Source organism: Lissotriton helveticus, chromosome 8 (genome assembly GCF_964261635.1).
Source record: "Lissotriton helveticus chromosome 8, aLisHel1.1, whole genome shotgun sequence".
NCBI lineage: Eukaryota > Metazoa > Chordata > Amphibia > Caudata > Salamandridae > Lissotriton > Lissotriton helveticus.
The window spans coordinates 16,381,910-16,406,869 of NC_136069.1; the positions used below are offsets into that span (position 1 = coordinate 16,381,910).

General features: G+C 49.3%; 1 protein-coding gene across 1 annotated transcript in view; it reads left to right on the top strand.

Annotated features, from left to right (window-relative positions):
• Nucleotides 1–24,960, top strand: part of PDE9A (phosphodiesterase 9A) — a 243,595-nt gene that overhangs the window by 66,075 nt on the left and 152,560 nt on the right. Inside the window, exons 7-8 of the mRNA XM_078658368.1 lie at nt 9,794–9,878; nt 22,571–22,652. Of these exons, the coding sequence (XP_078514494.1) occupies nt 9,794–9,878; nt 22,571–22,652 (167 nt within the window). The remainder of the gene's footprint in view (nt 1–9,793; nt 9,879–22,570; nt 22,653–24,960) is intronic.

The following is a 24,960-nucleotide window of genomic DNA, read 5'->3' on the forward strand; positions in this document are numbered from 1 at the left end:
TCTAGGCTTCTCCTGGGAAATTGGGGGCTGTCTTGTCATCATTGGGCTATACTTTGTTAATACTGCCTCTAATGCACAAGAGTTATCTTTAACCTGGAATTTTAAGGCGGTTAGTTTCTCCTCTATAGTTCAAGTTCAAGTTCGGGCATTTATATAGCGCACTACTCACCCAGAGGGTCTCAAGGCGCTTGGGGAAGGTGTTCATTATTTGGCGAATAGCCAGGTTTTAAGTTCTTTTCTGAAGGAGATGTGATTTTGAGTAAGTCGGAGGTGAGTGGGGAGTGAGTTTCAGGTCTTGGCGGCCAGGAAGGAGAAGGATCCGCCACCCATGGTGGATTTTCGGATGCGCGGGACTGCGGCGAGGGCTTGATTGGACGATCTTAGTTGGCGGGTGGGTTTGTAGAAGGACAGTCGAGTGTTGAGGCATTCGGGTCCTAGATTGTAGAGGGCCTTGTGTGCGTGGGTGAGAAGACGGAACGTAATTCTTTTGTTGACGGGGAGCCAGTGGAGGTCTTTTAGGTGTCCGGTGATGTGATCTTGGCGAGGGATGTCCAATATGAGTCTCACTGATGCGTTTTGGATGCGTTGGAGTTTTTTCTGTAATTTTGCTGTGATTCCGGCGTATAGTGTGTTACCATAATCCAGTCGACTCGTGACCAGTGCGTGGGTGACAGTCTTTCTTGTCTCTAGGGGGATCCAGCGGAAGATCTTTTTGAGAATGCGAAGTACGTTGAAGCAGGAGGATGAGACTGTGTTAACTTGTCTGGACATCGAGAGAGAGGAGTCTAGGATGAAGCCAAGGTTACGTGCGTGGTTTGTGGGTGTGGGTGCTGTGCCCAGAGCAGAAGGCCACCAAGAGTCGTCCCAGGTAGAGGGAGAAGATCCTAGGATGAGCACCTCCGTTTTGTCTGAGTTGAGTTTTAGGCGGCTATGTTTCATCCATTCGGCTACTTCTTTCATGCATTCGTGAAGATTGGTTTTGGAGGTGTTAGGGTCTTTGGTGAGGGAAAGGATTAGCTGGGTGTCGTCGGCGTAGGAGATGATGTTGAGGTTGTGTTGGCGCGCGATGGATGCGAGTGGGCTCATGTAAACGTTGAAGAGGGTGGGACTGAGTGATGATCCTTGTGGTACTCCACAGATGACTTCGTGGCCTCTGAGTTGAATGGGGGAAGTCGGACTCTTTGAGTTCTCCCGGCGAGGAACGAGATGATCCAGTCCAAGGCTTTTCCTTGTATGCCGATGTTGCTGAGGCGTTGTATAAGGGTGCTGGGGCAGACTGTGTCGAACGCGGCGGAGAGGTCGAGTAGAATGAGGGCCGCTGTTTCTCCGTTATCAAGTAGCGTTCGGATGTCGTCGGTCGCTGCAATGAGGGCGGTTTCGGTGCTGTGTTTGGCTCGAAATCCGGATTGAGATGGATCGAGGGAGTTGTTGGATTCAAGGAAGGTGGCGAGCTGTCTATTGACGGCTTTCTCAATGACTTTGGCGGGGAAAGGGAGGAGGGATATGGGTCAGTAGTTTTTAAGTTCAGAAGGGTCTGCTGTAGGTTTCTTCAAGAGGGCGCTAAGTTCGGCGTGTTTTCAGCTTTCTGGGAAGGTGGCAGAGTTGAACGAGCAGTTGATGACATCACGGAGATGGGGTGCGATGATGGAGTCAGCTTTGTTGAAGAAGTGGTGGGGGCAGGGGTCGGTTGGCGAGCCAGAGTGGATTGAGTTCATTAGGCGGATGGTGTCTTCAGTGGTGATTGGGTTCCAGGCGCTAAGGTTGTTAGTTGGCGGAGCGGGATCTGAGGGGTGTGGGGAGGGTTGATCGCTGGGAGTGTTCTCGAAGCTGCTGTGAATGTCGGCAATTTTGTTGTAGAAGAAGGAGGATAATGCATCGCAGAGGTCTTGGGAGGGAGTGATGTCGTTAGATGCTGCGGTGGGGTTGGTGAATTCTTTGACGATGTTGAAAAGTTCCTTGCTGTTGTGGGTGTTGTTGTCGAGACGATCCTTGAATGCTGATTTCTTGGCGGATCGAATCAGTTGGTGGTGTTTGCGGGTGGCTGCCTTGAGGGTGGCCATGTTGTCGGTGGTTGGGTTTTTTCTCCATGTTTTCTCCAGGGTGCGGCATAGCTTCTTGGATTTTTTAAGGTCATCATTGGACCAGGAAGCCTTTTTGCTGGCTGATTTGATCTGGTGCTTTTTCAGGGGTGCTAATTCGTCAGCACTGTGAGTGATCCATTTCTTGAGATTGGTGGCCGCTTGGTTTGGGTCTGATGAGAGGGCGGGTGGGTTTTGGTTGAGTGATGTGAGGAGTTGGTCGGAGGTGATTTTGTTCCAGTTTCTCCGAGGAATAGGTTGTGGGCGGTTGTGGGTCAGGGTGGTTTTGTAGCTGAAGTGAACACATCTGTGGTCCGTCCAATGGAGAGCTGTGGTGCGCACGAAGGAAATGTGCTTGCTGGAGGTGAAGATAGGGTCGAGCGTGTGTCCGGCTACATGGGTGGGGGTGTCAACAAGTTGTTTGAGTCCGAGATTGGCCAGGTTGTCCAGAAGGGTGGAGGTGTTGCTGTCGTGTTTGTTTTCAAGGTGGTAGTTAAGGTCTCCTAAGAGAATGTAGTTCTCGGAGGCGAGGGCATGTGGGCTGACGAAGTCAGTGATGTCATCGCTGAATTGAGTGCGGGTTCCTGGAGGCCTGTAGATGAGGGTGCCTCTAAGTGTGGTTCTAGGGTCGGTGTGGATTTGGAAGTGGAGATGTTCGGCTGTTGCAAGTTTGTCGTCGGAGCTGGTCGTGATTTTGATGGTGTTCCTATGGATGATGGCGATGCCTCCTCCTGTTTGATTGATGCGGTCTTTCCGGATAATCTTGTAGGCATCCGGTATGGCTATGGCGATGTCGGGTGCTGATGATGTGTTCATCCATGTTTCTGTGAGGAAGGCGATGTCCGGTGACGCAGTGTCGAGTAGGTCCCAGAGTTCAGTTGCGTGTTTGTGGACCGAGCGGGTGTTAAGCAGGATGCACTTCAGAAGGTTAGAGTCGGAGCTGTGTAAGGAGGGAGTGGATTTGGTGTGGGTCCTGAAGCGGTTGAACTTGCAGGAGAGGCAGGCGAATGGGCCGTGGGTACGTCCTGGGGTGGCCTCGCAGCATTGTGGTGTGCGTCCGAGGTTGAGGGCGAGGAGAGTTGCGGCATCATATGTGAATCTAGTGGGTTGGGTGCGGCGAGGGCCAGGGGGTCTGGCGCTGGGCGCGGTCCAGGCGCGGACGGGCGCAGACGGGCTTACCTTTGGCGCACCTTCGGCGCGCATGGGGCGCAGCCGCTGCGCGTGAACGCTGCGCGCAAAAGCATCTGTCATATATGGATAGTGGCGGGGGAGGGGCGAGGGAGGGTCAGCTGGGAGGCGGGCCGGGCTGTGGGGGACGGGCTCTGGGGCACCACAACAACAAGTAAAATGGCGGTAGCGAAATAGAACGAAACTGGAGGTAGGCTGGGGCACAGACAATCAGCAATGGCTATAATTCAGTTTACAGCAGTCTAGGCAATGCACAGTCAGCCTAGCGGAAAAATCGCGCTACAGTAATGAAAAGCGTGACTTAAAGCGCCCTATTAAATGACCCCAAAAACGCTAACAATTTAAACAACAATATTCTTGGATGTTATAAAAGGCACTCGCACTACAGCGCTATGCTGTGTAGGAGGCAGCAGAAAGCGATTCCAACTTGTGCAACAGCGCAGAAAACGATACCAAGCAGGAGCAGGGGGCGAAGGGAGCGACCGCCTTCAGCAAGCGTCAGGACGGTCACTCTATCTTGGTGAGATAGGGTTTAGCATAGTGTAAACCAGTGTTCTTATTCTCTGCCACATAGTTTCAGTCATCAGGGAGCAAGGGGCAATGTTTTCTGTTTCTATATCAATTAGTTCCTGCCGAGCAGTTTCTAATGCTACCTCTCCCTCATGTTTATTAGGTCTCTGCGCTTTTGCCGGTTTTGGTCGTTGAGGTCCCCCAACCCTCTTTCTCTTTACTGTAGCGTCATTGCTGTTCTTCTGGAGTCTTTTCATTGCTGCCACTCTTGAAGAGGCTCTTTGTGAGGTACCAGTCAATTCCAAGTCCTGGGGTATGGGTGCCGTGGTGATAGCTTCTTCCGTGGCCATATCTGTTTGCAGGGGCTCGTCTAAGATGTTATGGGAGGGTGTGTCCCCCAGTGAGGATCTTTTATGTTAAGGGGGCTCCAGCGACAGTCGGTGTTCCGTTAGTTCAATTTTGTGCACCAGAACTGATGTTGCCCAGGTTAGGAAAGAGTCAAGTGTCCCCACTATGCTTGCACCCACTCAGGCATTCTGGCCCTCTCGTTTGCTCATCCTGTCTTTAAGTTTTCAGTGCAATCAGTACTACCAATGTATAATGACAGTAACATCAACGCCGTATTAAGACTGTTGGTGCTGTTAGTATCGGGCAATCACAGACTCACACTCAGGGTAAAACACTTTACCTTTGGTATTCTCCGGGTGTCAAAAGGGGGAGCCATCCCAGCCTCTACCGGGTTCCGACGGACGTGGACGGGCCTGCCCTTGGCCCGGGTTTTGCCCAGGCTCGTCCTGTGCCTCGGGTCAACAACTCACTTTGGAGCGGACCTGCGCGCTGGTGGTGATGGGAGTTGTAGTCCCCACTCCACCGCCGGGATAGTTCCTTCGTTGGCGGTCTCGCTTACTGCTTCATTCTCCTTTGGCTCTGACACTGTTTATTTGCTTCCTTTTGGTCTTGGAATTGTTTGTATTTTTTAACTTTTTCACAGTTTTTGCTTCCGTTGGTATTGGTTTGTTGGTTTGTTTTTGGTCAGTCAGTGTTTTTCACTGCCCCCCTCCTGCGGTTTTCCTGCCCCCGCTTGTTGCCTGCTCCCCTTCTTCCCTGCTTGCCGCTCCCACCTCCCAGAACTAGTAATGGAGGCCACATCGTGGCTGTGCGGCTGGGGTGCCAAAGGCTAGGTTGTCTGCACCCGTACGCACCTAGACCACACCCAGTATCAAGTCTTCTGGCTCTTCTACCCCAAGGAGATACACCGCCGCTGACCTCTGAGCGCTGGACCCCAGTCGCACCAGCAACAGCTGCTGCCCCACATCCCCATGCACCACCAGAGGACCGTTCTCCTGTTGACACTGCCACGCCACCTTCTGCACCGAACCAACCAATGACACCAAAAAACACTGCAAAAACGCTGCATCTGCTAAATCGACCGAGAACCACCACAACACAACTCCAATACGTCATACTCAACGCACGCTCTCTAGGTAAAACACGCCACAGAGATCTGGGACAAGATCTCTTCCCTCATCCCAGACATCACCTTCCTCACAGAAACATGGCTAAACCCCGCCTCCACTCCAGACATTGCCATCCCCGAAGTATTCAAGATAACATTCCAGGACCGAACCAACAAACAGGGACGGGGAATTGCCATAATCTACAGGGACGCAATCCACTGCACGATATCCTCTGACGACCCAAAACCAGAAATAGAACACCTCAACTTCCAATGCCACACAGAGGGAAAAAGCACCATCAGAGGCACCCTCGCATACTAACCACCAGGACCACACCCAGCTTCTGCAACACCATCCCGGAACTCATCGCCCGCCTGCAATCGACCCCAAAGACTACATTTTCCTAGGAGACCTCAACTTCCACTGTGACAACCCCAGTGACGCCAACACCACAGACCTCCTGCAGAGCATGAACAACATCGGCCTCAGGTAGATCATCACCGGACCCACCCACATCGCAGGACACACACTCGATCCCATCTTTACTTCCAGCGACAGAGTCAGGTACAACCACATCACACAACTCACCTGGACCGACCACCACAGAGTACACTTCACCATCTCAGGACACACCATTCCAGCACTGCACCCCCCAGATCCACGTGAAGAGACTGGAAAAAGGTTTAAGAAAACCAGTGGAACATTACTCTCCGCTCCCACCTCCCAGACCCTACACACGGCAGCAAAAAACTTCTCCTGGTTGATCACAGAATGCTCTTACACCATTGCCTCCACCAAGACAGCCAAGATTAAAGAACCAAGCAAAAGAGCGAGCTGGTTCACAGAGGAACTGAACTCCACCCAGTGCAACTGCCGACAACTTGAAAGGAAGTGGCGCCTCAGCAAAAAACACGAAGACTGCACCGCGCTCAACCAGTACCACCGCCTCCTGAAAGAAACCAAGAAGAAGGCCCAACCCAGCAGCCACCTAGAACGAAGTCCCTCCCTCACAGGAACTGTGCAACAAACTCGATGACTTCTTCCACAACAAGATCTTGGCCATCTAAGAACATTTCAGACACCACCCTTCGCCGCCGACAGCATCCACCATTAGCAAGCTTTCCACAAAAAAAACAAATCACACACAGTCTCATCCATCTGCTACCACACCCTTTGCATGCTCCGCAAGACCTTCAGGTCAATCCCCAGCAGATGAGCCTACAGGAACACAGTCTACGTGGAATTACTGCACACCCCCTGAAAAGAGCCCAGACGATACTGAGGTTGGTGGCAAGACTCATCCTCGACCTCCCCAGACGGACCCACATCATAATCCACCTCAAGAAACGACACTGGTTCCCGATCCAGAAGAGACGCCAGTTCAAGATGCTGACCCACATGGCCCTGCACAACGAAGGACCAGCATATATCAACAAATGCCTGATATTCTACCAACCGAGCAGACACCTTCGATCAGCCTCCCTCCGCCTCACAGACCCCATGGACAGCCAAGCCAACAGCGGAGAACACTCCTTCTCACACCTGGCGGCCAAGGCTTGGAACAACCTCCCCTGCACCTCAGGACCGCACCCTCGCTCCAGCAATTCAGAAGAGATCAGAAGACCTGGATGTTCTGATCGATCAGACCTCCACAGAGCAGCAAACAGCTCCAGCGACTTATTTACCGCGCTTTGCAAATGCTTGCTTGATTGATTGAAAGCAGCGGGAGAGTAAGGGAGTGGAGTAAGAGAGCAAATGGGGAGAGACGGAGGAGGCAGCAATGGCACCAGCGGTAGAGATAGAAGTGTCGTCAACAACCTACTCTGCTCAGGGATCCCACATCAGCCAATGAGTTGACTGGTCTAGGAACTAAGCTCAGAGTCAACAAACTGTGGGCGATATGTACAAGGAAGTGGAGGAGAGAGGCGTCAGCCTTCCTGGCTCAATGCCTCTCCACACCACTTCTGAAACTCAAGGCTGCACCTTATTTACAAGAATGTGGTGAAACCATTCGTTACCCACTGCAATGACGCTAAGTTTAGCAACTTAGTGCCAACGCAGGCACCCTTGCACCATAGGGCAAGGGTATCTGCATGCAGGGGAGGATTGTGTTCGTGTAGGAAGGTGTCCCTTCCTGCACATAAACAATCCTAGAAATGCCATTCTGTCACTTTCTTGTGTGCTGCATGAAAGTGACAAGATGGCATTTAAAAAAAGGTGTGTTTTTGTACAGGAAGGGACACCTTCCTGTACTTAAACAAAAAATTGCATTTTGCTTTTTGGCAGCATACATGGAAAAAGCAAGGAGAAATAAGGAATTTCTCCTCGTTTCGCCATCTTGGGACCAGTTTTTTACCTGGTCTTAATTTTGTTGCAGCCTCCTTTGTACGCCACCTTTGTACATAGGGGGCAGCGTCAAAATGAATGGGTGTTGCGGTGGAACGCCCACCGCACCACCCAGTGCACGCCCCTTTCTTGCTAACCATAGTGTGAAAGGGGGCTTTATGTACAAGGCAGCGTTAAGCCACGTTAACGCTGCCTTGTACATACAGTGCAGCCGTTAGTACCACCACAACATCAATATAGGTGACGTTGTGCTGGTGATAGGGGCTTGTACATGTGCGTCACACTGTAAACAGAGCTCCAGAGCCGCATGCATCAAACACGTCTTTCTTTTTCTCTTTTTAAAGTCTGTGGGGGTTCTGGGAGGGGTCCCCTCCCTAGGACTGGGGGTCAAGGCGTGCTCACCCTGGACGCTTATGTGGCCTTTACGCGTTTCAGGGTGTGGGGGTTGCTGCACGCGGCATCCTTTCATCTCGGGTAACAGGAGGCATCCTTTTGTCACAGCCAGCCAATCACAGCCTCCGGACGGACAGAGTCCCTTTGAGTTCAAAGACCCTCGTAAAGCAGTTCTGCATGACCTTAAGACAAGAGTGGATGTACACAAAGTCGGTTTGCAAACACGTGAGTCAGGTTTGGGCTCTATAAAACTCGAATAAATAAATAAATAAATACATAAAGGAAGGAAGGATTTCATGAGTAGTCAAGACTTCTCCGACTGCCACAGATTCCCAGGAAGGGACGAGGAAACCTTGGTGAACGCTGGAGCACAGCAGGAGCCCTGCAGAGTCACTTTCAGATTATTGTAAAAAGGCCAGTCCATCAGCTGAACTGAAAGCTATACTTCGGCACCATGTTTTCGATTAAATAATGGAAACCTAATTTTGCCTTGTATTTATTCTTGCTGATTTATGAAATTTTATTTTGTTTTTTTATTTACATTAGATGTTTTTGCTTGATTGTAATTTTTGATTGTTTCTTCGTTTTCTGTCTTTGCTTCTTTACCTTTCAATAAACTCAAACTTACATAAAAAATGGAAACCTATGAAATGAAATGATATGGGACCAAAATCAAGTGTTCAATCGGGGAAGCATGGGGGTGTGGTTCTCCTCGCTCACTATTTAATTGCAGCACCCCCTCCTCCCCCTCAAAGTCGCTCTTCGAACCCTTCACCGGAAGCTGTCACGCCCTCTCGAGGCGGCCCTCTTTCAGCAGTGTGCGGTGCAAGTTACTTATGTGTTTACTCGCTTCTTCCTTTGATCACATGAATATATGGAACAGTGCTCAGATCTGCAGGGTTCTCCGGGTTCCTGGTTCTTAATCATCACATATGCAACGGACGCCTTCCTTTCGACCTGAGCAATCAGGACACACAGCAGGGGGCTGGGTAAACAACTCCCTGTAGAAATGCCCTCAGTGTGCCATTCATCCATTGTTTCATGTGGCCTCAAGGGGCCCTTTGTTCTAGACACACATGTACATGGTGTGCGTCATCACAACTGCACACACACACACACGTCTCTTCTTCCTACACACAAAGGCACATATATATTCTCTGCATTACTTTACACAAGCTGTCATCTCTTTTATACTCATTTAAATACAGGATGCCTTCTTTCGTATGTCAATACAGCCATACATAGGTAGCATGCCTCATCTTTCCTATAGACATATTTAGTGGTTATGTATCATCCTAGTGGCGCACCTGCAACACCTCAACTGTTCTGCAGACCTACTTACCCTGCTGCTGTTCTGTAAACATATCAACACAACATGTCAACCTCTTGTACACACAAGTCTTCTGTGTCCTCTGCATGCTAGCCTCTCTGTGTCCTCCTCTTCCTTCTACACACATATGTGTTCACCAGATCTCCCCATCACACACAAAACATCGTAGCGTGTTGTGGGTGCATGATGGATGACTTGGGACCCCCTGAAGCGGGTGTCAGTGGTACCCTCCAGCCGTGCACATTGTCCATGGGTCCCTGGCAGTCCCACCCTCCCTGTCTCCAAACAGTGGGTTCTGTCAACCCTCAGGGCATTGGCCAACCTTGAAAAACCTGCTGCCCCGCCTTGTTCCATTGTGTCGGCTTGGGTTACTCGCTGCAGTCGGTCCAAGGGATAGGCCGACGGCCTCAAGCGCTACATGGAGCCGCGCCTGGCTGGAATGAAGCCCGACAGGTTTCCCCATGGTAACCCCGGCTCTCTTCTGTCCACAGTGGAGGGCCTGAAGCTGGTCGAGATCGAGAGATGCAAGAGCGACATAAAGACGATGCGTGAAGAGATGGCGGCCAGGAGTACCAGGTGAGTCCCGCGTCCGCGCTGGGTGCGAAGACCCCTAAGGCGTGAGGGGCGCAGCGTTCCTCCTTGGGGAAGGGCGATCTTCTCCTTGGAGTAGGGAGAAAATATGGAGTCCAAAATATTGAGGCAAGACTATTGACGACAAGAATATTGTGACGGTAAGTTTCTATGGGAAAGCAAAGTTTTACTATACTTAACTCCACACATATGTATCTTGACGATGTATATATATCTTCAAGGTGCGTAGATTTTGAGTTATGGATAGTAAATCTGTACTTAGCAATTTGCACTTACCGTCTCCATATTTTGATTCTAGATGTTTTGAACACGATATTCTGTACACACAATATTTTTGTCCTCAATATTTTGTCACTGATACCAGAAGGGCAACTGGCACCAGGGGGGCTTGGTGGGTCTATGCGAGAGATCTGTAAATATCATGTGACAAAAATAACATGTGACAGAAATATCGTGTGACAGAAATAGCATGCAACACAAATAGCATGCAACACAACTATCATGCGACAAAAATATCATGCAATAGAAATATCATGCAGCAGAAATAGCATGTGACAAAAATATCATGTGACAGAAATATCAGGTGACAGAAATATGATGCGACCGAAATATCAGGTGACAAAAATATCATGTGACAGAAATATCAGGTGACAGAAATATCATGCGACAGAAATATCATGCGACAGAAATATAAGGCAACAGAAATATCATGCGACCGAAATATCAGGTGACAGAAATATCATGCGACCGAAATATCAGGTGACAGAAATATCATGCGACAGAAATATAAGGCAACAGAAATATGATGCGACCAAAATATCAGGTGACAGAAATATCATGCGACCGAAATATCAGGTGACAAAAATATCATGTGACAGAAATATCAGGTGACAGAAATATCATGCGACAGAAATATCATGCGACAGAAATATAAGGCAACAGAAATATCATGCGACCGAAATATCAGGTGACAGAAATATCATGCGACCGAAATATCAGGTGACAGAAATATCATGCGACCGAAATCCGAAATATCAGGTGACAAAAATATCATGTGACAGAAATATCAGGTGACAGAAATATCATGCGACCGAAATATCAGGTGACAGAAATATCATGCGACAGAAATATCAGGCAACAGAAATATCATGCGACAGAAATATAAGGCAACAGAAATATCATGTGACAGAAATATCATGCGACCGAAATATCAGGTGACAGAAATATCATCCGACCGAAATATCAGGTGACAGAAATATCATGTGACAAAAATATCATGTGACAAAAATATCATGTGACAGAAATATCAGGTGACAGAAATATCATGCGACCGAAATATCAGGTGACAGAAATATCATGTGACAAAAATATCATGTGACAAAAATATCATGTGACAGAAATATCAGGTGACAGAAATATCATGCGACAGAAATATCAGGTGACAGAAATATCATGTGACAAAAATATCATGTGACAAAAATATCATGTGACAGAAATATCAGGTGACAGAAATATCATGCGACAGAAATATCAGGTGACAGAAATATCATGCGACAGAAATATCAGGTGACAGAAATATCATGTGACAAAAATATCATGTGACAAAAATATCAGGTGACAGAAATATCATGCGACAGAAATATCAGGTGACAGAAATATCATGTGACAAAAATATCATGTGACAAAAATATCAGGTGACAGAAATATCATGCGACAGAAATATCAGGTGACAGAAATATCATGCGACAGAAATATCAGGTGACAGAAATATCATGTGACAAAAATATCATGTGACAAAAATATCATGTGACAGAAATATCAGGTGACAGAAATATCATGCGACAGAAATATCAGGTGACAGAAATATCATGTGACAAAAATATCATGTGACAAAAATATCATGTGACAGAAATATCATGCGACAGAAATATCATGTGACAAAAATATCATGTGACAGAAATATCAGGTGACAGAAATATCATGCGACCGAAATATCAGGTGACAGAAATATCATGCGACAGAAATATCAGGCAACAGAAGTATCATGTGACAGAAATATCATGCGACAGAAATATCATGCGACCGAAATATCAGGTGACAGAAATATCTTGCGACGGAAATATCAGGCAACAGAAATATCATGTGACAAAAATAACATGTGACAGAAATATCATGTGACAGAAATATCATGCGACAGAAATAGTATGCAACAGAAATAGCGGTAACAGAAATATCTATTTGTTCAAACTATTTGTTTGCCACAAACAGTCGTGACTCCTCATGGCACGACCTGCTAGTCAGCAGGAGATAACCTTCCATTCATTGAGCAAATCATAGAAACCATCACAACCCATGATGGTCATCGAGCTTTCCAAATCTTCCTGAGAGCCTTTAACCTACATTGGAACGACCTGAACGACTCTGCAGTGAACAGCCTTAGAAACTTTCTTGCAGACCTAAACCTGACCCAATTCTGCAACAGTCTTACAAACAGCAAGGGTCCTACGTTGGACCGTATCATTATGAATGAGGACAACATTCAACATAAATCTATCGTCCTTTCTGACTGGACAGGTCATCTTATTACCCTCCTCATCGTAAATGCCATTAGTACAGACAGAAGCTTGCGGAATATAAACCTGAATGATCGGACTTCCCTCGGCAACAACATCCTACCCCCCAGGCAGACATGATAGACGTCCTAGCCCGTACACATCACTACAATACTTCCATACTGAACATCCTAGACTCGATTGCCCCCTTACAACTAAAAAGAATTTCCACCAAAGATTCGAAACCATGGTTCAATGACAGCCTGAGCGCATAAAGACTCGATCTAAGACTAGCCAAACGAGTATGGAAATTCTCACCATCTATCGAACACCTCAAAAGTCTAACACCTTCCCAGCATTCGTCGGCCAATGGCCGTCAGGAGCACTACCTCCGTAGTGCTGCGCACGTCCGTTGGCTGACGTGACCACGTGCAATCTGCTAAACCGCCGCAACGCGACAGAATTGCCGCCGCGGTTAAGCGGTTACGATCAGTGAAGAACACATAACTAACACATCAAAAGTTCGAAAGTGAATTTCTTTAGAACCCAGCTAGACCTAGCCAAAACCCCACCTAAAAAACTCTTTGAACTGGTCAAACAACAATTGAATAATCAACCTAGCCTAACCTTTTCCTGGGAAAGACAGAAACAATAAAAAAAGGACCTGCGGACATCAAGGGAACTCCTTCTGGTCGTACCGCCAGTCACCCACCCTCCCTCACAAATAACTGAGCCACCTGGTCCCTCAGAACACCCCCACAAAAATAATGCCTCTTGGCATACATTCAAACTATCAGCCAAAACCACAATCACAAAATCCTGGCAGCGCGTAAACCCTCAAACCATTTCAACGACCCGTTACCATCGCATATATCTACAGGGAGATCAAATCCTCCTTACTCCCTAGACCCAGCTGTTTCGGGCTGGCTGAGATACATCACAGCCACACAGAACACACCACTCCAAATAAAGTGAGTATGATGCACTTGTACTATAACCTGTGCTCACCCTCTGGTAGCTTGGCACCAAGCAGTCAGGCCTATTCTCTGGGCTCGAGTGTAAAGTGTTGGCACAGCACCCCTCGCAACACACTGCATTCGCCACAAAAAGACTCCACACAGTATGTATAAAACACTTCTCTTTACATTGCACCCACACACACTGAAATCAAAACGAGATACACGTTGTATTTATACTTCACAGTTATATGCAAAAGTCAGACTTTCCGATTGCAGAAAGGTCAAACAGTCACTAGTCTCTGACTACGCCCCGTGACCCAGCCCCTCATTCTTGCAACTCTACTAGCCAATGATACATGCTGTCCCTCCTGGCGCCCTATTAGACAGTCAGAACCCCTAACACGGAAAGAAACAGTTACTTAGTTTCTTCCATCCAGATTAGACCTCCAGGTGCATGACGAAACCTGCAGGAGTGCGGGATCACTAGCCCCCTCGTAGACAAAAGGTGGTGACCTAAGAAGCTGGTGTGCTCCCCGGCCGGACGCGACTGAACCCGGTGGCAGAGGGTGTTTGCTAGCTGTGCGTGTGGCATGGCTTGCTCCTTGTAAATACGGCATCTTTTTAAAAATAACTTTGCTTTTATACTTCGCACTTCCTTACCTGATTGCCTAGCCCCGGTCGGACACTGCTGTGTGCCGCTTGATTCGGAGGGCTGCCGAGGTTGCCTGCACCATCTTGGCAGTAACATCATAGGTCAGCGCTCTAGTCTCCGCGCTTGAGACCTACTTAACTCGGGGCCCATGCGCACGCGCAGCGGACGCTCACAGTGGGTGCGCCAAAGGCAAGCCCGTCTGCGCCCGTCCGCGGCCGGTTGGGGCTCGGGCCCCCCGCTATGCTCAATTATTAACCGCATGCGTACGGGCGGAATTCCGCCCGTACGCTGGGTTTTTAAAAATCGCACTTTACGTGACGAGCTGGGCTCGTCATGAGCGTGCGAGGAGGCTACGCCATGACGAGCCCAGCTCGTCATGAGCGTCGAAGGGGTTAAACTATTCTTCTGAGCAACTCCGCACTCTCCAGGGCCCATGGCCACTCAGTGTCCCCACTCTCAGTTACATTGGCAACCTTGGTATACTACAACCTAATCCTACTACCCTCCTTCACCAAAAAGTGGTACCATTGGTTTGCCCTTTGACTCCCACCACACTTGCGTCCTCTCCCCTGCCCTTGTTCCTTCCACCTCCCTGCCCTGTCTCCGTAATCTCAGTTTTCCTTCTAAATACCCGGTCAGCTGTCAAACACCAAATTGAGCTTTTCACTTTTTTAGACACGGTCAAACCAGACCTCTTGTTCCTCACGGAAACTTGGTTTTCCCCTGACTCTTTGCCTGATGTTTTAGCGGCTCTCCCCCACTCTTATTACGCTGTGCGCGCCGATCGGTCCACAGGTAAGGTCGGAGGTGGGGTAGCCCTGATTGTCCGCTCAAATTTTCACTTCCAACCGCTGTCATTCCCTTCCATTACTCTTGTTGACTTTCTGGTTGTTCGATCTGTCTCCTTTGCGGTCCCTCTTACCTGTGTACTCCTTTACCGACCACCGCAGTCAATGCCCTGCTTCATCCCCGCAGTACAGGAACTGCTGGCCACCTTGGTAGTCAACAACTCCTCTGTTTTGGTACTAGGCGATTTTAATTTTTGACCTACTGATCCCCACGAAGACCTTATGTCCAAAGTCTTTACAGAGCTGCTCCTTAATCTGAACTTTATTTCACATTCTCATCTCCCAACACATACGCACGGCCACATCTTGGATCAGGTTTGGTCAGTTAACACATTTATTTCCCCCCCCCCTTGGTCACTCCCTGCCCCTGGTCTGACCACTCCTTCATCTCCTTCACCCTTGACCAAGAACTCGCCATTAAACCCCCTCTTCCCAGTAACACTTGGGCACGCAATTGGAACCATGTGGACCTAGCCACACTCTGTTCCTCCCTCTCAGCTTCACCTCCCAATCTTGCTGGCCTTTCCCCTCACTTCCAGGCCGCTGCCATTAACAGCCGGCTCTCCGCAGCGTGTGACCAAGTTGCCCCTTTCAAACGCGTCAGAACCCGACGCGTACACGAGGCCAATAGATATTTCACCATCGAGCTTAAAAATAAAAAACTTGCACTAAGGCAGGCGGAGCGTCTTTGGAGGCGTGGATACTGCCCCAAACTAAAACTACAGTACATTACCCTACTTCAGGAATATAAAAGAGCCATCCTCCATGCAAAATCTGAACACTTTTCCTCCAAGATCCTTCTCGCCGAAAACAAACCCAAGGAAATATTTACTATCGTTCAAGAATTAGCCTCCTCTGATAGAGTTACTCTCAGGCCGGTTCCTTCACAATCCCTCTGCGATTCTCTTAATGATTACTTCATCGAGAAAATTGCTATCATTAAGTCTAATATTCCCCCTTCCCTCTCCTTTATAAGTCCCTCCGCTCAATCCTTTCTTTTTAGATCAATTCCCTCCGATTTCCAAGGAAGTCTTCCTTACTCTGTTAACGAAGGTCAAATCAGGATCCCCTTCTGACAGCTGCCCCGCCCACATACTGAGAGAGATCTTTTCTGCCTGTCCCCAGCCCCCATTAACTTTTCTTAATAATTCCCTCATGTAGGGAAAGGTCCTGGATTCGCACAAATCAGCTAAAATAATCCCTATCCTAAAGAAACCAGGTGCTGATCCCACCTCTCTCTCGAACTATCGCCCTTTCTCCCTGCTCCCGTTCCTGGGAAAAATTCTAGAATGCCATGTTACCAAAGCTCTCAGCACTTTTATTGAGGAGAGCCGTTTTCTAGCTCCCCATCAGGTTGGCTTTCGTCCTTCACATTCTTCCGAATCTGTTGTTCTTTCTGTCCTGGACGAGCTTAAAGGGGGCGCTGACATCAACTTGCCCCAGGCGTTGGTTCTTCTTGATTTGTCCGCCGCCTTTGACATGGTCGACCATTCCATCCTTCTCGACAGTGTCGGAGGCGCCGGCATCAGGGGACCCGCCTTGGTCTGGCTCACCTCCTTTTTAGGGAACCGCACTCAGGCTGTTCAGCTAGCAGATTTTTCCGCTCCTACACGTCCCATTCACTGTGGGGTACCACAGGGTTCTTCTCTTTCCCCCTCCTCTTTAATCTTTACATTCTCCCTCTTATATATGCTCTGCAACAGATGGATGTCACGGTATTCAATTATGCCGATGACCTCCAGCTGATCTTTAATCTCTCTCCTCTTCCTGCTTCTATTTATAATTTTCGAACCACCATGACCTTTATCAGTGACTGGGTGAACGGCAATCACCTCAAGTTAAACCCCGACAAGACCGAGCTGGTACTCACGGGTGGCAGCTCCAGCCCCATGACCTCTATTTTCTGGCCCCTTTCCCTTGGTCCCCCCCCCCCTCACCCTCTCCCTCTGTAAAGACCCAGGGGATCAAAGTCAGCAACGACCTCACAATGCGCTCTCAGATCAGCACTGTGGTATCATCATGTTTCCTGACACTCCGCACCATACGTAAGATCTCCCGCTTCTTTTCTTTTGCAGCCCTTAAGCTTATTCTTATGGCCATGGTCATGTCACGCCTTGACTATGGCAATATCTTGTACACAGGCACCCCCGCCTGTGACCTTCGGCGCCTTCAGCTTATTCAAAACCATGCAGCTCGATTGATTTACAAACTTCCCAAATTTCACCATGTCACCCCTCTGCTAAAAACCCTGCACTGGCTCCCCATTCGTGAGCGTTCCTTATTCAAGATGGGTTGTATGACTTTTCAAGCCCTGGCAGGCACTGCACCAGTCTTTATTAATTCTAAAATCAAAGCATATGTCCCCAACAGAGACCTGCGTTCCTCCTCTCAACTATTACTATGTGTTCCCCGCTTTAGGAAGAAGAAATCTGGGGGTTTGAGGTTCTCCACCTTGGCCCCGCCCTTCTGGAATTCCCTTCCATTCACTATCAGGTCCATTCCAACTTACCTCGACTTCCGTACAGACCTTAAGACTTTCCTCTTTTCACGCACCTTTCCGCCCTAGGCGGCCTTCTCTGTCTCATTCGGGCCCTTTCGTCCTTAGCGCCAAGAAACCGCACGGTGATCGAGCGCTTTACAAGTCCTTTAACTTCAACTTCAAGTGAATGTGTGACCTGCTGTTGACCCCTGGCAGTCAGCTGCAGATGCCCACACAGCACATGAAACCCCTCAGGTCTTGTCACAATACTTTCCGAAGCAAAGCAACATGTGGTTTGGGCTCAAGGAGAGGGAGCCATCGACCTCGGACAGAAGCTGCGATGTTGGGCATTGCCATCCACCCGGTCTGGAGGCCAAAGACAGTCTCAGCTCCTGTCTCAGGATTTCCCAACATCCCTCGGACACCACATACTCTGGAGCACAAGCAAGCACAGGTCGCCTGGTTGCAAGCATGGGTCCCTCGGACTCTGCAAGCTTCCCCCACACTCCTCGAACTCCTTACGTCCCGGCACCTCTGATGGCTGCTGATCTTTGCGCACACCCTCCTCTTGCACACTGAGATAATGATGTATGTCAAAACAGTCCTTGTCCCAACCATGATTACTTCCACCTCTCTCCGCTGCACCCAGTGATATCCTTAAAATATCGTGGAGACAGTGAGATCCTTTTTGTCCCTGGGATCTCGTGAGCAGGAGGCTCCACAGGCCCTCGGAGAGTACTTCGAGATCCAGGCTACAAGAGTTGGCACTAGCTGCAGACCAGCAACGTCCAGGCACAATCCACCAAGTGATCGTCCCCTTCTTGGTGCAAACCAGCTCCAAGCCACCACGAGTGTGCAGATAGTCCAGTTTCTGTCTCACCTGCCCTAATGATTCCTCGTGTCGCTGTCCCAGTATTGCACCTGCGTAGCATGGTTCTAAATCCAAATGTGCCTCTACTTTCGGAGGTCGAAGCCCCAGTAAATATATTCACCATGGCCTTTGAAGATACGATCAGTTCAAAAGGCCGCCTTTGAAAAGCACAGGCCCTGTCTAAATGTTGTCCTGTATGCCATCCTACCCGAGGGATGTTTAATCACAATCTTTAGTGGGGCCGAGACCCTGCCCCCTTGGAATGCACTTCCCAATTCCATCCCCATGTAACCATCCCAGAAGGCCCGTCAGAGTCAAAGGTCCCCAGTTTCACGTGAACCCCTAGGTTATAGCTTTCTATCCGGAATGCACAGATGTGGCCATCTCTCAAGCACCCAGTTGTAAATTAGGAGACAGGCTGCCAGGCACACAGAGCCATGCACTTCGAAATTCCCACTTCCCAAAGTGACATTTCTATCACCGTAATGTCGAGGCCACTTCCACTATCCGAGAGGATTCACCATTACGAACTCATTGATACCAAACAACATACTATTCTGCCCATAGGAAATATTCCTAGACAGCCTTTCCCTACGTCCCCTCATGCTAATCAAATGTGAGAAACGGGCCCCATCGTACACCATCTGGTGTCATTCACGGCTCTTGCAGATAACACATAAACTCACTTATCCAACCTCTTCCCAACACCACACCCTGTCACCAGGGTGAACCCCAATATAGCGGGAGACATGCAGAACCTTGGCACACAGCTTTGTAAACACCAAGTCGAGTAACTGTAACTCGTGCACAGAGGCCCCACTAGGACAAACCTGTGGCACAATCGATGAGCTCCCTCCGTGGATGGCACCACCAGTAGGGCAGGCCCACTGGTGCACATTTGGGATACAGGCCCCTGGCATAGGTCTTACCCTATAACAAGGGGCTTACAGCTTTCTGGAATCTGTCAATCATATATACACAGATCTGCAGTATGACCATGATGAGCACAGGGCATTGACACTGCACGGCAGCGCCAAACGCTCTCGAGTCCTACGGCTAGCATACCGAGCAGGAGAAAACTGGGAAGGAGGAAAGCAAAAAGTCGAAGGAAAGCACCACAGAAAAGGCCATTTCCAACACTACCCCCAACCAGCCGAAAGCCAAGGAAGTTTGGCAAACTTCCCTGCACCGAGCGATAGACCCTGGACAATGGCCCTCTTCTCATAGCCTCCACTGGAAACCTCTCAGCCTCAACCCAGTGCACTTGTTAGCCTCAGCGGCTGACTCCCGTCCTCGCCCCCGGGCAATCTTAGTTCACGGGTAAAGAACCCAGAAAATGCACTGACAGCCGACAGTGTCCAGAACCTGGCTCCTGCCCATCCTAAGCCCTTTGACCTAGGCTGTTCTCCAGAGGGGATCTGATCAACCATGGGGCCCAATATCCACTCCTTCTCTCACCACGGTCTCCAGATCCTGGTCCTCCAGCGTAGCGTTGCAACCATGGCACTGGATAGGAGTCCGGGACGGTCACTTTTGCCCGTCCCCTTTCCTGCATCCCCCATTGAAGAAGAGTACCCCCCATATCCTGAACGTGTGTGTCCGATGCCCCCGTGTTCTTCTTCCACTATGGAAGACCCGTCCATTGATGACCTCCTGGTCCTGCCCTGGCTTCTCCCCGGGTGTTTCCACCTGGGGTACAGCGCACCTTGGGACTGAGTAGGGGCATCCTGGATCTCGGTCCACCACTACACTCGATCCTCCACTAATAAAAGATAGGGGGTTCCCAACCACCCAACTCCATTGGGAATTGCCCATGCTTATCTGTACCTCCCCCACCCCTGATGAGGGATCCCCGGAGGGATTGGTGTCACTACATCGCGGTTTTTTACAACACATTCCGTTACATCGGAATTTTTACAACGCAGGATCCATTACATCGGATGCCATTACAACGCGTGGCATGGCCACCCACATTAGGTTCCTGTCCATCCACTGTGCTGCTCCCAGCTGACATGCTGCCACCACTTGGGTCAGATCTAGCCCTCTTGCCTTGTAGATCCTACCAGGCCGTATTCAACCCCAGAGCAAACATCCCTCTTCTCACCTCCATACCACACCTTTTCTCTGTCCTTGCCCTACGACATTCTCATTGGAATCTACCAGTCTCCATCGTGAGCCCCCTTTCTCCTCGCCTGCCCCCCAGTTCCATGAAGGACTGAAACCTGGAGGTGGCATTGCTTCTTGGGGGGAGAGGGACACACCCCATCCTTACAGCTCATGACTCTGGAAAGCCTCAAGAGGCAGACCCTGTCCCTCATCACCCACAGCCTCACCCTCCTCTGTATCCCCAGCGGCACTCTTGGCCTTCAGCCAGGCCCTCCATGTCCTTCGCAGTGTCCCCCTTCCACGGCGGCGGTTAAAAGAACATCTTGGATCTGTGTGAAGTCCCCTGATCTGGGCCTTCTCCCCAGTTTCCCATTCCTGCCACAACTCCCCCACAGCAAGTGCCCCAGCTGGCTCCCCAATTTAGCAATTACTGGGGGATCACACATTGTGACCTACATCATTATTATCAATGAGGTTGGTCGATTTGCAACCCCCTATGAATCGCTATATGAAACTCTTGGATTTTCATACATTTGTAATAGTGATTACCTAATTGCGAATCATTGAAAATCGCAATTAGATCATCGCTATTACAAATGTTAATACATGTGGCCCACAGTTACTTAGTTTTGTCCGTCCGGATTAGACCTCCAGGTTCTTGATGGCACCTGCAAGAGTTTCCGGCTCGGGTTCCCCTGACACCCCTCGGACACCACACGCTGTGGAGCACAGGCAAGCACAGACCCCCTTGGTTGCAAGCAAGGGTCCTTCAGACTCTGCAAGCTTCCCCCACACTCCTCGAACTCCTTACGTCCCAGCATCTCAGATGGCTGCTGATCTTTGTGCACACACTCCTCTCGCACAGTGACATGATGTGTATGTCAGGATGGTCCTTGTCCCAACAGCGATCACTTCCGTCTGTCTCCGTTCTTTTATAGTGCTACTTATCCCAGTGTAGGGTGTCAGAGAGCTCAACATCACACACAAAATCATACAAGTGTGTAAATCAATTAACAGGAAATGTTACATGAGAGAGTGAGGGTTACAAGGCGTAGGAATGACATATCGGCCATCCTTGTAGATATTATATGTTAAGAGTGGATGGTCGGTGGAAACACAAAGTCAGGATATAAGAGGTAACGCAGTGATTGGGATTGTCTATACCAACAAGACAGTATTACTTCCCAAAGAAACCCTTCCTTGCAATCTTAGAATAACAACAAACTGAGATAAAAAACAATAAGGATCTAAACCCACCACTTACAGTTTGGCTACAGCTCCTTGATGCCGGTAAATAGATCGCAGCGCTATATTAGAAGGATTGCAATTTATCAACTGGAAGTCACAAAATTATCTCAGCTTCAAAAGCAGTAGCCCACTTACCAACCTACATAAAATACAAATGTGTGCTCTGCATCTTACACAATATGGTTTGCAGCAAGCGCATTAACCCTCTATGGTGCTTTATGAGTCAAAACTGTGACTGGACAAAGCACAAAGCTTTCCCAGAACTGTGTTAGGCGCTAGAGTTATCTTATCATTATTATAAACCCCTCAAAATTGATGGGCACACAAAGATCTCTGCAGCAGGTGTCTTAGCCCTGTAAGAGCATTTAAAATGCAACCTCTTTGTGACAATTAAATAAGTGTGAACATATTTACTATAACATATGTCCTTACAGCTAATTACTTTCCAGCAGATTTTATTGATATAAATATATAAGTTGGGTGTCAGACTCTGCTTTTCAAGCTCCGCCCCCTTTGCTCTGCTCACCTTGACCCTAATTTATGGGTTCCAGGAATAACTTCTTTCCATTTCCAATCACTGGCCAGAACTCCTACTTGGACACACCCTGTGTGCTTTCCCCACTCTGAATGGTAGGTTGGTACACCTGCACTTCCTGATGGCCAAGGAAAATCAACTGGGTGTGGTCAAGGTAGACCCCATCACTCAAGAAGAGGGCTGGAGGGCAGTAGGAAGGGAGGTGAGACTGAGGGGGTCACCTGACACCACCCCGCGTGACTGTGAGCGGCTCGTGTAAAGCTGATGCGAGGAAGCCTCTCACGCCCTCCCACAGTCCACATTTAAGAGTGTGTCCCACACCTGAAGTCCTTCCAGAAAAGGTCTCTTCATCCTCTCCCACGCCTTCTCTGAGGGGTCTCACCTGCTCCCCATCACTAACTGTCTCCCTCCTGCCTCCCTTCCACAGGACAAACTGCCCCTGCAAGTACACGTTCTTTGATGACAACAAGAAGTTAACACCCCGAAGAGATGTGCCGGCCTACCCCAAGGTGAGATACAAGCAGCAGAAACCAACAGAGTGTGTTTTACTCAGCAGGGCGTCCCCTATTAGCAGCACAGCAGGGCATCTCATTACAGCACAGAGGAGCCTCCCACAAGGTGAGCTTAGCAGAGAATCTCATTACCAGCACAAAGGATCCTACCACAAGGTGAGCTTAGTAGAGCATCTCATTACAAGCACAGAACAGCATCTCATTACTAGCACAGAGGAGCCTCCCACAAGGCGAGCTTAGCAGAGCATCTCATTACCAGCACAGAGCACCCTCCCACGAGGCGAGCTAAGCAGCACATCTCATCACCAGCACTGAGGAGTCTCCCAGAAGGTTAGCTTAGCTGAGCAACCCATTTTAAACAAAGAGGAGCATCTCATTACCAGCACAGAAGGTATCTCATTACCAGCACAGAGCGGCCTCTTCGAGGGTGAGCTTAGCAGAGCATCTCATTACCAACACAGAACCAGCACAGCGGGCATCTCATTGCCAGAAAAGAGCAGCCTCCCACAAGGTGAGCTTAGCAGTGCATCTCACTACCAGCACAGAGGAGCCTCCCACAAGGTGAGCTTAGCAGTGCATCTCATTACCAGCACAGAGGAGCCTCCCACAAGGTGAGCTTAGCAGAGCATCTCATTACTAGCACAGAGGAGCCTTCCACAAGGTGAGCTTAGAAGAGCATCTCATTACTAGCACAGAGGAGCCTCCCACAAGGTGAGCTTAGCAGAGCATCTCATTACCAACACAGAGGAGCCTCCCACAAGGCGAGCTTAGCAGAGCATCTCATTACCAGCACAGAGCACCCTCCCACGAGGCGAGCTAAGCAGCACATCTCATCACCAGCACAGAGGAGTCTCCCAGAAGGTTAGCTTAGCTGAGCATCCCATTTTAAACAAAGAGGAGCTTCTCATTACCAGCACAGAAGGTATCTCATTACCAGCACAGAGCGGCCTCTTCGAGGGTGAGCTTAGCAGAACATCTCATTACCAGCACAGAGGAGCCTCCCACAAGGTGAGCTTAGCAGTGCATCTCATTACCAGCACAGAGGAGCCTCCCACAAGGTGAGCTTAGCAGAGCATCTCATTACTAGCAAAGAGGAGCCTTCCACAAGGTGAGCTTAGAAGAGCATCTCATTACTAGCACAGAGGAGCCTTCCACAAGGTGAGCTTAGAAGAGCATCTCATTACTAGCACAGAGGAGCCTCCCACAAGGTGAGCTTAGCAGAGCATCTCATTACTAGCACAGAGGAGCCTCCCACAAGGTGAGCTTAGCAGAGCATCTCATTACTAGCACAGAGGAGCCTCCCACAAGGTGAGCTTAGCAGAGCATCTCATTACCAACACAGAGGAGCCTCCCACAAGGCGAGCTTAGCAGAGCATCTCATTACCAGCACAGAGCACCCTCCCACGAGGCGAGCTAAGCAGCACATCTCATCACCAGCACAGAAGGTCTCCCAGAAGGTTAGCTTAGCTGAGCAACCCATTTTAAACAAAGAGGAGCTTCTCATTACCAGCACATAAGGTATCTCATTACCAGCACAGAGCGGCCTCTTCGAGGGTGAGCTTAGCAGAACATCTCATTACCAGCACAGAGGAGCCTCCCACAAGGTGAGCTTAGAAGAGCATCTCATTACTAGCACAGAGGAGCCTTCCACAAGGTGAGCTTAGAAGAGCATCTCATTACTAGCACAGAGGAGCCTCCCACAAGGTGAGCTTAGCAGAGCATCTCATTACCAACACAGAGGAGCCTCCCACAAGGCGAGCTTAGCAGAGCATCTCATTACCAGCACAGAGCACCCTCCCACGAGGCGAGCTAAGCAGCACATCTCATCACCAGCACAGAGGAGTCTCCCAGAAGGTTAGCTTAGCTGAGCAACCCATTTTAAACAAAGAGGAGCATCTCATTACCAGCACAGAAGGTATCTCATTACCAGTACAGAGCGGCCTCTTCGAGGGTGAGCTTAGCAGAGCATCTCATTACCAACACAGAACCAGCACAAAGGGGCATCTCATTGCCAGAAAAGAGCAGCCTCCCACAAGGTGAGCTTAGCAGTGCATCTCATTACCAGCACAGAGGAGCCTCCCACAAGGTGAGCTTAGCAGAGCATCTCATTACTAGCACAGAGGAGCCTTCCACAAGGTGAGCTTAGCAGAGCATCTCATTACTAGCACAGAGGAGCCTTCCACAAGGTGAGCTTAGAAGAGCATCTCATTACTAGCACAGAGGAGCCTCCCACAAGGTGAGCTTAGCAGAGCATCTCATTACCAACACAGAGGAGCCTCCCACAAGGCGAGCTTAGCAGAGCATC